This window comes from Pezoporus wallicus, unplaced genomic scaffold (genome assembly GCF_028554395.1).
Source record: "Pezoporus wallicus isolate ANWC-B61680 ecotype Strahan unplaced genomic scaffold, APGP_CSIRO_Pwel_v1 contig_5261, whole genome shotgun sequence".
NCBI classification, from domain to species: Eukaryota; Metazoa; Chordata; class Aves; order Psittaciformes; family Psittacidae; genus Pezoporus; species Pezoporus wallicus.
The window spans coordinates 8,196,447-8,210,680 of record NW_026642423.1 but is presented as its reverse complement, the minus strand read 5'-3'; the positions used below and the strand labels follow the sequence as shown (position 1 = coordinate 8,210,680).

At 44.8% G+C, this 14,234-nt stretch overlaps 2 protein-coding genes across 4 annotated transcripts in view; one reads left to right on the top strand and one right to left on the bottom strand.

Annotated features, from left to right (window-relative positions):
- LOC130610317 (TGF-beta receptor type-2-like) overlaps positions 1-3,816 on the bottom strand; it is a 34,447-nt gene extending 30,631 nt beyond the window's left edge. Inside the window, 4 exon segments of the mRNA XM_057430087.1 lie at positions 3,307-3,376; positions 3,379-3,426; positions 3,428-3,519; positions 3,522-3,816. Coding sequence (XP_057286070.1) covers positions 3,307-3,376; positions 3,379-3,426; positions 3,428-3,519; positions 3,522-3,597 — 286 coding nt within the window. The 5' untranslated portion in view covers positions 3,598-3,816.
- Positions 3,817-13,182: 9,366 nt separating this feature from the next.
- Positions 13,183-14,234, top strand: part of SNX4 (sorting nexin 4) — a 36,686-nt gene continuing 35,634 nt past the window's right edge. For all 3 annotated transcript variants that reach the window (XM_057430095.1, XM_057430096.1, XM_057430094.1), the window contains exon 1: positions 13,183-13,390. In XM_057430095.1, the coding sequence (XP_057286078.1) occupies positions 13,292-13,390 (99 nt within the window). In that variant the 5' untranslated portion in view covers positions 13,183-13,291. The remainder of the gene's footprint in view (positions 13,391-14,234) is intronic.

Below are 14,234 nucleotides of genomic sequence, written 5' to 3'. Positions count from 1 at the left end.
GCTGGTTTGTGTAAGCAGAGAAGAGCATGTGGCTTCAGAGAGCCACCACCTGCCAAGAGATACCACCTTGAATGTGCTTTCTGTGAAGCCATCAAAGTGCCTTGAGGGACAGTGGCAAAGGGAGTCCAGGAGAGTCACACCAAAAAATGTCAGGATATTTTAGCAAGCCAGAATTTTAATGGGAGACTGAGTTATGGGAAAACAGACCCAAACCTGGACTTGCAGCAGCAGACCTGCAGCCCTCCCTTGTTTCACAAATCCTCTTTCTCTTTCTTTGGAGCTTCAGCAGATCCCCTGGGGTACAGCTCTCCCTTCTTAAGTGCTACGTGCCCTGGCAGATGGTAAGTTTCATATCCTCTTTTGGAGGTTGAATGGCCAAAGGCACTCTACTGGGCTCCTGGGGCTCTTCATGCCCTGGGAGCTGTCGTCACACCAGTGACACTTAGCTCACGTTCTTTAGGTTGTCTCAACAGCTCAGAGAGTTGTGGTGCTTTCCTCTCTGTGAGACAAGATTTTACTCACCCCCATGCTTGCATGACCTGACCTGAGCCCTGTTCGTGACAGATCACAAGGGAGACTTTCCTGATTCCGATACAAAACAGAGCAGGAAAACTCCTGTTTATTAACTTTAAGGCTGTAGTGTTTCCAAGTGCACAATACAGTAATCCTGATATCAAGTACGTAGCTTCTGAATGGGTTATAGTCTGCTGAGCAGATAGTCTTGCAGTCTTGAAGGCTTTGAGCACAAAAATTCACCACATCCTGAGCCTGAGTAATAACCTGTTGGAACAACTTTACTGTGTTGTGCTCTAACACAAAAGCACCCGGTTTTAACTTCCAGCATATAAATCTTGTTTTCCCTGTGTCCCATAGAAGAGGAAGCCTTTTGCCAGAAAGCATCTTTCTGGGACCTGGTTACAGATGATGCCTAGCTCAGCTCCCAGCTCCCTCCTCTCCAAACCAAAGACACTGAAAGCCCTCAGCCCCTGCACTGTAAGACAGGTTTTGCAATCCCCAATGATCCTTGTAATTTTTTTTGCCTTAGGTTAGGTAAATCCAGAACCGTGCCAGCTCTCTGCTCTGGAAGGATTCCCTGCTCACCTGTGTGAGTTTGTGTTAGCAGTGGTGCAACTCCAGCTCCTGTCTGCACCTCCTGCTGAGAAAGCCACATAAAAATGCTGCCTTCCAGCAGCCACTGCCACTGGGGAGAAATTGAAGGGTAGATTTTTGGAAACCTTGCTAGGGCTGGCCAGGGAAAAATGGGGAAATCCAGTAGCTGAAATCTCAGTCTGTCAGTCTACAATCCTTTTCTCTATCACATATGGATGAAAGCAGTCAGATGTGCTGTCTGATCTCAACCATATTAGTGATAAAGGGATAGAGACAGGTAATGTGGAGCACAAATTGGGATCTCTCCTGCTCTCGTGTAAACCCTTATGGAGAGCAGCAAAGTCCCTAAGGATGCTCAGATGGAGTTATTCTGGGATAAGAGAGATGCAATCTGGGCCATGGCAAGTCTTGAATCTCTGTGCTATGAGGAGTGATTTTGCTGCTCTCACCAAGCTGAGTTGTGGGATTTATTGCTTGAAGAACAGCTGGATGTCTACTTTCCGTCAATTTGGGGAACCTGCTTTTCCCTTCTCCCTAAAGTCAATGCAAAGTGGGATCCCAGTGTACTTTACTGCCTCAGAATGACTGTAGGGTCAACCTTAGCACTGTATGTTCAGGGAAGTGGATGTAGCTCCAGAAGATGTCTATCATTGTTGAGCTGGAAAGCAAGCTTTGGCTTACTTTTTTTTCCCCCATAGAGAGGCAAATTTTGTCATCATATCACTCATGTGACCTTTTGGATGAGCTTAGTAATCATAATATGCTTTGGTTTGGCTTCTTTCAGATTAAAACCCTTGCCTTTCAGAAAAAGGAAGCCATAAGTTAAATAACTCCAAAATTAGGTATTTCTGAAGGATAATTAGTGGTCTTCTTTCTTACCAAAAACAACCCAAGGCTGTGCTTTAAATAATACCTTGTAATAATTCCTTCAGTTCTGCTCCAAATGTGATTAATTTAGCAGGATGTTATCGGTATAGCGTCCTCCATTTCAAATCACACTTTAGGGTATTATCTACAATAAGGAATTCTATGTACCTCCATAACTTTCTGAAAAGTCAACCAGACCTTTTGTCCTAAGTCCCTCCATCTGGGTCTCTTTGCTTCACGAGTTGCAGGAAGGCTTGTATTTGCCTACACACCAATTGATAATATTCTTTCATTCCCTATTCCTGTAGATAGGGGGACCCCTGTAAAGTGAATGCAGATACAGATCCCTGCCCCCAGTTGTTTCACTTGGATGCAAAAATAGTGGAATTATAATCCTCCTACTTCATTGCTTTGAGCAAAAAGAAATTTCAGTTGCATTGGAATTTCCACAGTGAGGGGAATGGGTCTGTGTTTGTAAAAGAGTTCACTGTAAAAAGTGCCATTGTCTATGCAAATATATAAATATATACTATATAGGGATATATGTGTGTATACACATACATAGGCACTGTATATACAGAAAGACACACACACATACTTAGGAGATGTGTATATAACACTCACTTATATACAAATCTATTCCTTGTTATAAAACAATCATCAAGATATAAACCAGAGAAGTTAAACCATGGATGGGCACATTTTCAAGTGCTGTTGAAGGGTTTTATCTACAGTATTGAAGAAGTGCTATCAAAACTGAAACAGGGCACTTATTACAAAGAAATCTTTACGTAAGTGCTGGAAAGGTTTGCTGACTAACCAGATGTTGTTGCAAAGACACTTCTCCTCCCCCTCTCCCCACTTCTTTCCTTCTTTAATAGTTCGATTAATTCTGTGCATAAAGCGGGGCTGATAAAAGTTCTAAGCTGCAAACTTCATCACATCTGGACACCGTTGAAGCCAGATTATTCAGCGGCGCACTTCAGTTACTTTTAATCTCCCTCTATAAAATAAAAACTTCCAACAAGTAATGCTGACCTATATATATTTTTGCACTGTAAACACTGACATCTGCGAGCTGCTCCAAGCGAGAACGCAGGGCTTTTCACCAAGGCAATCGCTCGCCCTTTACCGTAAGAGAAATACACAGCTGATGCAGTTGTAGCAGTGTATTCTACTAAACTCTCAGCTATTTCCAATCCTCCATCTAATTGCTGTCAGGGGAGAAATCAAAGATTAGCTATTTTGCTGGAGGAAGGAAAAATAAACGACCTTGCAGAGTATGTTGCTTAACATACTCTTTCTAACCAGAAACATTTTTGTACTCACAGAAGGAGAGCAGCAGCAAGGAAAGCAGACCCAGTCTTCTCCGGTAACCCATTTTCTGGATCCTGCCAGCAACCAGAAGCCCGGCTTCACGGCGTTGACCAATTCATCTTCCCTCGGTGCAGCCCGTCTTCTGCATTTCTGCTGTCAAGCCCGGAGCCCCGAGTTTGCGAGGCTCCCGGCTAGGCTTTCCGGGAAGGCGGATCCAGCCGCTAAAGCACAGCTGTGTGTGGGGTCCGCCCAGGAACTGCAGTTTATGAGCAAGCTAAGCCCAACTCTCCTCTTGAAATACATACAAATATGGGAGGGGGGAGCCAGGGGAAGAAGCCCAGCTCTGAGAAAAAGAGTTTGATTTCTTTTTGTTCTGATGACAACGCGAAGCTGCTCCCAGATCCATAAAGTCTGAGGATCCTTGGAGGGGACCTAATGTCTGCTGCATGCATCTAATCAAAAAGGCATGGGTACTCCTGCATGCCTCTCTCATCTGAACTAAACACAGAAGGTAATGCTTCAATATGCTGAGCTGCCATTAATTTGCTACTTTTCCTCCCCCTTATCGAAATTAACTCTATCTTTTAAATAAGCTTCAATGGGCTATATTTTTAATAGGGATAATTAGAAGTTTTAGGGCAGCTTTTTCAGAAATGCCACATCAATACAAGCTTAGCCTAAAGTAGGTGGTTTTGACCCATTAAAGCAGCAGGATTTAAACATATACTTAGATGTTTTCCTGAATCAGGGCCTAAAATAATAACATAGAGCATTTAAATAGCTGCTTTCTCCCCAAGATCTCAAACTGCTTTACAAAAACTTGTAAGAAATATTATCCCACTTACAAAAGGGAAACTGTGAAACGTAGCAGAAATCCAACTTTCCTTGGTTGTTAACACAATCAATCAGTGGCAAAAGGAGTAAAATCCTCAAACTCTTGCCCTATGATCTACCCCCATGCTGAAGACTGTTAAAATAATGATCTATATACTCGTGTGTGGCAGAGAGGTTGTGATCAAGGTTTTTTGCAGCCAAAATGCATTCTCAAAGGTGAGTCTAATATTTTACAGTTATTGACAAATACATCAAATCATTTTTAGTGCATATACAGCATTCTAACTTAGTGATTCTCCAGCTTTTTATTTACCCATTTTACAATTAATCTTTCAGTTCATTAATCAGTATTTGGCGGATACATAGTGTATTTGTATATGCTCATGTGTGATTATTGTTAATAAGCATTTCACTCCATTGAACTTCAAGGTCCTTTCTTTGTATGAATCTATCCAATAAACTGCACCCACTACTTTCATAAACTATTTATAGTAGTTATTCTGTTAGGGAGTTGAATAATAATAGTATCTTTTTTCCCTTCTTCTGTATTTAAAAAGTAAAACCAGGAGGTGTTAGAGGAGGTACAGAGAGAGCTGATAAAGTGTGTTTCCTATGACACAGCTACACAAAGCATGTCCCTGCAGAGAGTTGCTTGGTGTGCTCGGACCTGCTTCAGGGTGCCCAGATGCAAGCTATCTTAGCCTGTCCTCCATGGAGAAATGGCCATATGCACCTGGAATAAAAGAGCAGAGAGCCGGGTGGATGCCCTGAAGATACTGCCTGGGGTACACAGAGAAGATACCTAAGGAAGATCTGCCTGACCAGGGGAGCTGCCTCTTGCTCACAGCACTGGAGGACATTGACTTGATTCCTAAGCAAGGTGCAGCAGTGCTGTCCCTCACTAGGTTGTCTTTACATCAAACTGGGCATCTTTCTGTGTGCGGTGTAGTATTAATCAAGAAGAAATGGGTTGGTCTGAGTTACAACAGCTGAGGTATGGCCTTTGAGGGCTAAGGACATGAGCAAATGTTTGGCAAACTTTTAGAAAGACATTATTTTCCAATAAGCATATTGAAACTGCTGTGTGCACAGTGGTTTCTTTGGGTAACCTCCCAGATCTCCTCTTTCTGATTCAAAGCATTTCAAAATACTCACAGGTCGCTCAGACTACTGGTTGGACTTTCACATGTGAGCCCTTCTGTGTGTTACAAGACAACTGGATACGGTCTGTGTTAGGAACGTCACAGATTATTCATGATCCATGGGAGCCCTCTTTAAAATCAGGAAGAATCCCCTGCTGCCTATGAAACTCAGAGAAATAATGTCCCCAGCAGGAGCCCGGAGGGGCTTTAAACAACGGTGGGCATTGACAAAACATGCTGTATGATTTGGAAGTGCAAGGGATATTATTTTTTTAGCAGCAGAACTTGGGAAGGCAGCAGGAAGCCTGCACAATGTCCCTGCAGCCAGAAACCCTGAGCTGCGGGAGCTGTGTTTTCCAAAAACCCAGTCAATCCCAAACAACTTCTGAGCCAAACTGAGCCCTGTTGAATGCTTCATCCTGTCTGCAGAATAATCTTAGGGAGAGATTTGGAGCTGGAGCTCACCAAAATGAGAGGAAAGGCAGTAGCTGTCCCATGCAACAGTATCTTTACAAGGCAGTTGGGTTTCCACAGGAAGCTCAGCAAGGGGAAGCTTTTGGGGAGTGGTGTTTGTCCCGCTCTTCCTAAACTGCTGTGCTTATTTCTAGATGGTGCTGGACCTGCTGCTTGGAAAAACATGGTGTTGTAGTGACTTGGGCAGGGGTTTGCTTTCATAAACTGGCCACTGGGCTCTGCAGGCTTCTTTCTGCATGGGCAGAACCTGCCTGTTGAGCCCTTGATGCATGTAAGATTGCACAGGGCTAGATGTACCCTCTTGTAACCTGCATTTTCAGTCCACTGAGCTGAGGCTATTGTAAGCAAACCTCATGCAAAATAGGAAGAACATGAGGATGGGAGGCTTTTTCTTTCCTACCACAATGGCTGAGTAACCCTGGGCTGAGCAGGGAACCACGAAGCATGTGCCCCACTGACCTGGACTTTTTTCTGACCAACAGCTCTATTCTGGGGCCCCTGCTTATTTCTCAGACTTATCCAAGGAAAAAATGTGAACTAAAAATCCACCAAATATACTCAGGGGAAAGTGAGCAAGTACTCGCTTAGCCTAAAGTGCCTAAACTCACATTATAGAGCCTTGCTTCCATGAGAGAACACAGTGACCTCTGGAGTGAGACACTGGGGAGGAAGAAGAGATCAATGGTTATTTTTATTGTTGGCTTGTTTATTCCTTTTGGTGTAAATTCCCCTGCTCCTCTATTAGTGGTCTGGACAACCTCATAACTCAAGACACACTGAAGGCTGGATTTAGGCTGAGGAACATAAGGTCTCTGCAGGGTGATTTTTAAGTTGCGTTGTGGGAGCAGTTTTCCCAAAGTTCTCATTTGGGAGATAGAAGATATTTACTAGAGAAGTAAAATAAAACTTTGGACACCTGAAACAATATAGCATATATTTAAATGAAGGTTTCAAACAGCCTGGGGGTCCACTGTGGGAGGTAAGGCTCTGCAATCAATCAATAGATTTGAAGCTCCTAAGTTAGGCACTAAACACTCTTGTGCAGGGTACCATCATGATGGACAAGTGCCAGACCCAGGTGAGTCAAACCTCTTATTTTTCCCAGGGGCAAAGATTACCTTCATGTGAGAGGAACATGAAGGGAGGGAAGGGGAAGAAGTTAACCACATAGCCATGCCCTGGACAGTTCTAATGCAAGGGCCAATGCTTCTGAGCTTCCCTGAACCTCCTCCATGCTTGCTGAACCCCAGAGATGATAGCAGGGGCATTGGGTTTAAAATGACTGACCACAACAAAAGATGCTGGGTTTACTTCTGCAATCACATATTCTCTTGACCCTCTTGATTTCTTTCATGTTACATGACTCAACTAGTATCTATTGAGTTTGCTTTGTTCTTTTTCAGTTTGTTACTATCAGTATCAATGCTGGGCTTCAGATAAGGTCCAAGAGTGTTTTTGTTGTGAAGAGGATTTGCTTTATATGTTGAAGTTTTAAAAGGCAGGTCTAAGGAAAGTGGCTACCTGATAGGATCAGGACTCAGCTTCTACTAGTAAGTACAAATCCATACTCTTAATTTATGTGCATATATTGTGCAGTTGTATAGAACTACTCCCATGTTGTCCTGGCAGTTAATTAAATGCCAAGAATTTCAGTTTCATCACTTCTGCATCTTATTAGCATGGCCTTGGTTTCACTGTGCCATCAGCAACAGTTGCCTGAATCTGCATTCACAAGGACACTGGCTCCAGTCCTGGGAGGGTTGAATAAATTCAAACACCATTGCCTGGTGGGCACTAAAGGTGCCTATACCTCTCTGGGAAAAGTTCTCATTACCTTCCCACTGACTGCTTCATACAATTCTGGTGTTTGAGGTCACTTACGTAGTACGACAGTTTGTGCTCTCTATCACTTAAGGGAGTGACTTCACCTTTGTCATTTTCCATTCTCTTGCTGCAGCTTGTCCCAGCAATAGTGTGGTAACCTTTCATGATCAGGTAGCACAAGGAGTACAGTCGAAGCTGGCAATGCCTCCTGAGGGACACAGCTATACCTCCTTTGGACACAGTGGCTCTGTCTGCATTGACACAACCATTCCTCCAAAGCCCTGCTAACTTCCCCATCCTCCTGCCTCTCAGCTAACACTTGTTTTGGGAGTCACACAGGATAAATGCATTTTCGAAGTGATGCCTGACTTTTGTTGGAGTTGTTCCGTGGTCCAGAAACAAAGGCCTGACTTCCAGCTTCTTTTAGACTGCATGCAACAGGCTCCTTCACCAAAGCTGCATCAAGATTAAGTAAAGGTCTAATTTGCCCATCTATGTAAAGTGTTAGAGTTGGTGGGGTTTTTTGTTCAATTCTGTCCTAAGTCTTACTGTTATCTTCCCATGAAGTTTTGAATTTTTCTCGTGGCTTGTTTTGTGCTGCTTTTGAAGCCATTTTTAGTAAATTTTTGTTCATACTATTGATCTGTTTGTACAGATCCTCTCAAAAATGTGATTAGTTTTAGCTTTCTTGTTTGTATTCATGGATCCAGATCTGCCAGTGCTGAAATGCATGGAGACCCCTGCTACCAGTTTCAGACTGAGTGGGATCAGGTGATCTCCCTCATACCAAAAGACATCCATATTTCTTTTCCACTCTCCACTTATCCTTCCATGATGTTTTCTTTCTCTGAATAATTAACAATATTTTTTTTTTTTTTTGTTACTTTTCTTACTGTTTAGGGGCCATTTCATACAGACATTTATGTCTATAAGGAGCCTGAACTCATGTGAGGAGAGGATTTCCCCTGTATTCTTTCTGAACTTACTTTTCCTCCTGCACTCTTCCACATTGAAGCAGCTACTTACGCATTTTACTGACAGTTCCTTGATGTTCATTCCTCTGTGTTGTTTTCTTAGGGAGCCTAAGCAAGCACTATTCTTTGTTCCATCATACAAATGACGTGACATGCAGACAGATGCCAGGATCTTCAGTGAAGATCAGCCTTTGAAGAACAAAGCACAAGATGGCATCACTTCAGCTGTTGGATGCCTCCAGTTAGCAAACGCCTTTGGGTCTGAAGGAATTAACCTGTAGAGAGAGGCATGAGCAGTCTGACAACCTGACTCTTGATCTTTGCATTATTATTACTGGTAGTGAAATTATGGTAGGATCTGGGAGCCTGAACCAAGGATCAGGAATGTGCTTTTGAAGGGAAACTCACAGCCATCCTGCTTTGGCTTGCACTACAAGGCAGTCTTAGGACACACAGATGCTGAATTCTCTTTCAGCAGCGGCTAAACTGGAAGGTGCGACGGGTGGCCAGTCCCTGGGAATGGGCAAGAGGCACCCTAGAGAATATCCCCTAAAATATGTGTGGTGTGATGGTAGTCTGCAGCTCCAGCTGTGCTGCTCCATGAACCTACTTGTACTGCACCTCACTGCTTGCAAGCACTGGCACTGCCAGACACTGCACCAGCTTGTGGATGCGTGCCTTTCATCAGCAGGAATATTGGCCAGTTAGCTCGCTCTTCCTGAGGTTATTGAAAGGCCATGGTTGTTGCGGAGCAGAAGCAAAGCATAGTCACTGCTTTAGGTGTTTTCATTTAAGTTCTCAGTAGCAAAGAGATGGTTGTTGGTGATGGCTGTATTTTCATTTAATTCTAACTACTTCTAAGAAGTTGAAGGGATAAGGAACTCTAAATGAAGTTACTGAAAATTAGTGTTGTAATGAAGGGGAATTGTCTGAAAAAATTCCCATTACTATGGCATTTATTTTTTGTTTAGGGTATGTTATTTGCTAGAACAAGCCAGGCTGTCAATAGATTCAAACAAGAAAGATAACACGCATAACCTTACACAAAGCATCAGGAAGCTAGTTACAAGGTAAGTGTAAATGCTTAGCTTTCTTGAGTAAAAAAGCAGTTTATCCAGAGTAACGGTAGGATTACAAAGAATGGACTTACAGATAAGAAAAAGATGGTGTCCCTGTTTGCCAGAGACTGTGGTGGAAGTCAGGAAGAGCTGAGAGAAGGGCACCTGGGAGCAGGGCAATGGGGCAGTCTGCTGCTTCTGCATGGAGTCATGGCTTAGAGAAAGTGTACTAAAACTTGCACAAAGAAGCACCTGTGTTTGGAGTATTGCTTTCTCTCCTATAAGATATGTAACTCTCTGGTAAGGAAGTCAATAGTGCTTTCATGTGAAAAGGTTGCTTCTGAGAAAATTTACCTGTCCAATGACAATTTCAGAGACTAAAGGGACTTGTAGGTAGGAAGCTGATTTGAGCTTGGCTTCTTATGGTTGCTAAATAAACACCTAGTGAAGAGCAGGAGAGTGTCCTGGTTTCAGTAACCTGCAGGAAATCGGACTCACATCCTGACAAGCAGGGGTTTGAAGAGAGCCTGACTGCACTAGAGCTTGTCCCTAGCTAGGGGAGGAACACTACAGCTTTTTTGACAAAGTAGCACAGCTTCTGGAGGTACTCCTGAAAGCAGTACTGTGCTGGGACCCTTTCTCTGGGAAGAAATATTGCTAGCCTCCTTTGCAGGCTGAAGTGGTGAAATGTGGCCCAGGAAGAGCACTTCATTGGAGGCTTTGGTGCTCACTGAAGACCTCTTCATTGCATAGGACATCTCACATTCTCCTCTAAAGCTCTCCACGCTATAACGCATGTGAGGGCTACCCAGGCTGTTGGGTGTCCTGATTTAAGCACTTCTGTCATTACCCTCCTCCTCCATACGTAGTGTTTTAACTCTTCTCCGCATCTCTTAGTAGCATGAAGAAAACTCAAAGCTGAAAATAGCTTTTGAAACGACTGATGTTAGACCTGAAAATATGACTGTACTTTTTGATAATGTTGTTTCCATAATAAAAATATTTAATACAAAGTCTGATATCCTGCATGAGCTTCACATAAATATTTCCATTATATCTCTGATATGGATCAGAAAAATTTCAGTATACACATCCTGCAAATGCAAGTGTAATTGATATAACGTATGTATCTTATTGTACATCTTGAGTAAACATAAGAAAACCATGCCCTAATGGAAAACAGACTTTGTCTTACAATGTGCAATCATGCTTTTACATCTAAACTGGACTTCGAGTTTAGAAAACAAATCTTAAATCAGTCCTATTCAGAGGACAAATCACAGCTCACATACTTGTTAAAAACTTTTGTTCTAGGAAAGCCTTTTGTGGAAAAGCTTGTGAAACTCCATCCAGCTATACTAGTGGAGGGGTGGGAAAGAAGGGATTGAGGTATCAGTTCAAACAATCTGAGGAAAAAGTTGAATAAACATTAAAGACAACAGAATAGAAACCAGACGCCAAATATTAATTCATGGGGGTCTTCAAAGGGGACTTGGGGATTTATTTTAGTTGTTGTTGAAAGAAAAAGATTAATTTTTGGATGAAAAATCTATGCAAATTCAGCTCTGGTCAACACTGAAAAAAAAAACATTTCCTCCTCAGAGCAGAAAAAAGGCAAAGCAAAAAACCCTGTAATAGCAACTCTTTAATTCCCTGAGGTGGCCTTTAACCTGGGTTTGAAAAGGGCAGGAAAAGAAAAAAAGCTACGTGAGAATAATAAAAGACATCATCAAAGAACAGGAATCTGGTGCAAAAATGGGAAATCTTAGGGAAACAATGTAATATGTAAACCAGAGAATGGTGGGGCTGAATGAGTGTCCAAAATGATGTCTGGCATACAAGTAGTAAATACGAAGAACTCCTCCGCCCTGTTTGCTGGCTCCATGAACACTGTGTAGGCACCATGGGATTGTGATGGAGTAAATCCAAAGACTATAGTAATGAATATATATAGGATCATAGAATCATAGAATGATAGAATAGTTAGGGTTGCAAAGGACCTTAAGATCATCAAGTTCCAAACCCCCTGCATGGGTAGGGACACCTCACACTAAACCAGGTCACCCAAGATTCTGTCCAATCTGGCCTTGAACACTGCCAGGGATGGAGCATTCACAGCTTCCTTGGGCAACCCATTCCAGTGCCTCACCACCCTTACAGTAAAGAACTTCTTCCTTATATCCAATCTAAACTTCCCCTGTTTAAGTTTTAACCCATTACCCCTTGTCCTATCACTACAGTCCCTAATGAAGTGTCCCTCCCCAGCATCCCTATAGGCCCCCTTCAGATACTGGAAGGCTGCTATGAGGTCTCCATGCAGCCTTCTCTTCTCCAGGCTGAACAGCCCCAACTTTCTCAGCCTGTCTTCATACGGGAGGTGCTCCAGTCCCCTGATCATCCTCGTGGCCCTCCTCTGGACTTGTTCCAACAGTTCCATGTCCTTTTTATGTTGAGGACACCAGAACTGCACACAATACTCCAGGTAAGGTCACACAAGAGCAGAGAGGCAGGATCACCTCCTTGGACCTGCTGGTCACGCTCCTTTTGATGCAGCCCAGGATAGGGTTGGCTTTCTGGGCTGCAAGCGCACACTGAAGCCGGCTCATGTTCATTTTCTCATCAACCAACACCCCCGAGTCCTTCTGAGCAGGGCTGCTCTGAATCTCTTCTCTGCCCAACCTGTAGCTGTGCCTGGGATTGCTCCGACCCAGGGGTAGGACGTTGCATATATATATATATATTTATATATACATGTATTGATATATTAACTGCTGTTCGGTAGGAGCTGTCGGGCAGAAACGCACAGTAAGGATTGTCCCTGCTTTATGATAAGACACAAGACAGTTGAGGCTTTTATTACATAAATGACAGGGCAGAACTCCAGAGATTTTAACTACTCAGGTACCTCCCGATGAAGTGTGGCAGGGTGGGACACTCTTTGGTGTTAGCCGGCAGGTATGGTGGGCAGAGAACACTCTTCTGGATGTTGTACCGCTGCTGGGAGGGAGTCGATGGGGAAAGCAGGGCAGACGGGAGGGTTAATGAAAGCAAACAGCATGGTTGAGTCCTTTGGTGCTTGTAAAGGAGCGAGAGCAGGGAAGTAATGGGCTGATGGGCTTTAAAAAAAATAACCCGAGCTGCCTAATGTTAACCAACATCCTGTGGGAAAGTTAGCAGCTGCTGAAAGCGGCTCTATAAAACAAAATGACAAGTCATCCTGCTACGGACGAAAGATAGACATGGCATGGGCGCATCAGGAACTCTTCAGTGACCCGCGAACTAAGAGAGGAACAACAACAAAAATAAACGTTAGAAATAAACATTCACAACTCTATGAACGAGGGTAAGCGCCCGGGGCACGGCAGGAGGTCTGTCCGTCTCCTGGGCTGGAGGCTCACGCTGCCTAGCTTTGGGCGAGCGGAGCAGTATGACAACGAGGGGTGGCTTTTACCCTGTGTTCATGAGGCGGTGCCCACCGCCGGGTACCTAACGGGGCAGTTCCGGGCAGAAAGGCGTGCAGGACGCCAACAGCCTGCAATGGGCTCGTATCGAGTCAATCGATGAGCACCGGCCGAGGCGGGCCGGACCCACCCCCCCGCCCCGCCGCTCTCTCTAGGACCTGCGATGAGTTTGCCCGCCGAAGTCGGCCTCAGCGCCTGCGCGGAGGGAGGCGGCCGAGCCCGGTATCCCCATGGAGAGCGCAGAGGCCGAGCTGAGTGATAGCCGCTCGGAGGAGGACGGCGCCGCACCCTGCAGCGGCCTCCCGCCTCCGGAGCAGTCCGCAGCTACGGTGAGGGTGCGGAGAGTGGCGGCGGCAGGGCGGAATCCCTCCCTCGGGCTGCCGGCCTCGGCACGGCCTACTCCGCCGGGGCTGAGCACCGGCCTTTCCTGAGTATGCTGCCCGGCCGCCGTGCCGCTGGCCCTGGGCAGGTGGGGCGGGATGCGGGGTTCGCAGGGCAGACCAGCGCTGCCCGCGGCGGCGGGAAGGGGCTACAGGTGGGGATGGGCCCTTCCGCTGCCTGCCTAGGGCCGAGGCCCCTGCCTGGGGGAGCTAGGGGCAGAGCTGTGCGCCCCGACTCTCTGGGCTGGGGGCTTCTCTTTCTAGCCCCATTGTGGACGGGGTCAGAGGGCTTTGTGCGCGATCAGTCCTCATCCCTGGCGCCAGATCTCTGTTACTATTTATTACTATTATCTTCTCAATTTGTCTTTCTTCTCCCCCTTAAACTTCATAAATAAGCCCACCTCCCTTTCAATTCAGCATTGCTTTTCTAGGGTGAGTGTGTGGTCCTGACTGGTTTCTGCTCACCAATGTGTAAAAGATAATGATTCTCCTCTGAGAGATTAAATAGAAAACATCTCAGTCCGGATGTATTCTGTTTCCTGTGAAAGGGGAGAGGTGTGTCCCAGGTGCCCTGAGGAGGAATTCACCGGGAGTTGGGAAGTGTTTGGGTAGAAAGTACCGGAGTTCACTTTGTTGGTGTTTGTTTGTGGTTTTGTTTTTTTTTCTTTTCCGGGAACGGTTACTTTGTTACCTGTGAGAAAAAATATTTTTCCTTCCTGTCCTCCTGGCTCATGATGGCTTTTGTCTATTTGTAGATTTTGTTGGTTTTCTTTTTTCCCAGAAACAGGTTTTT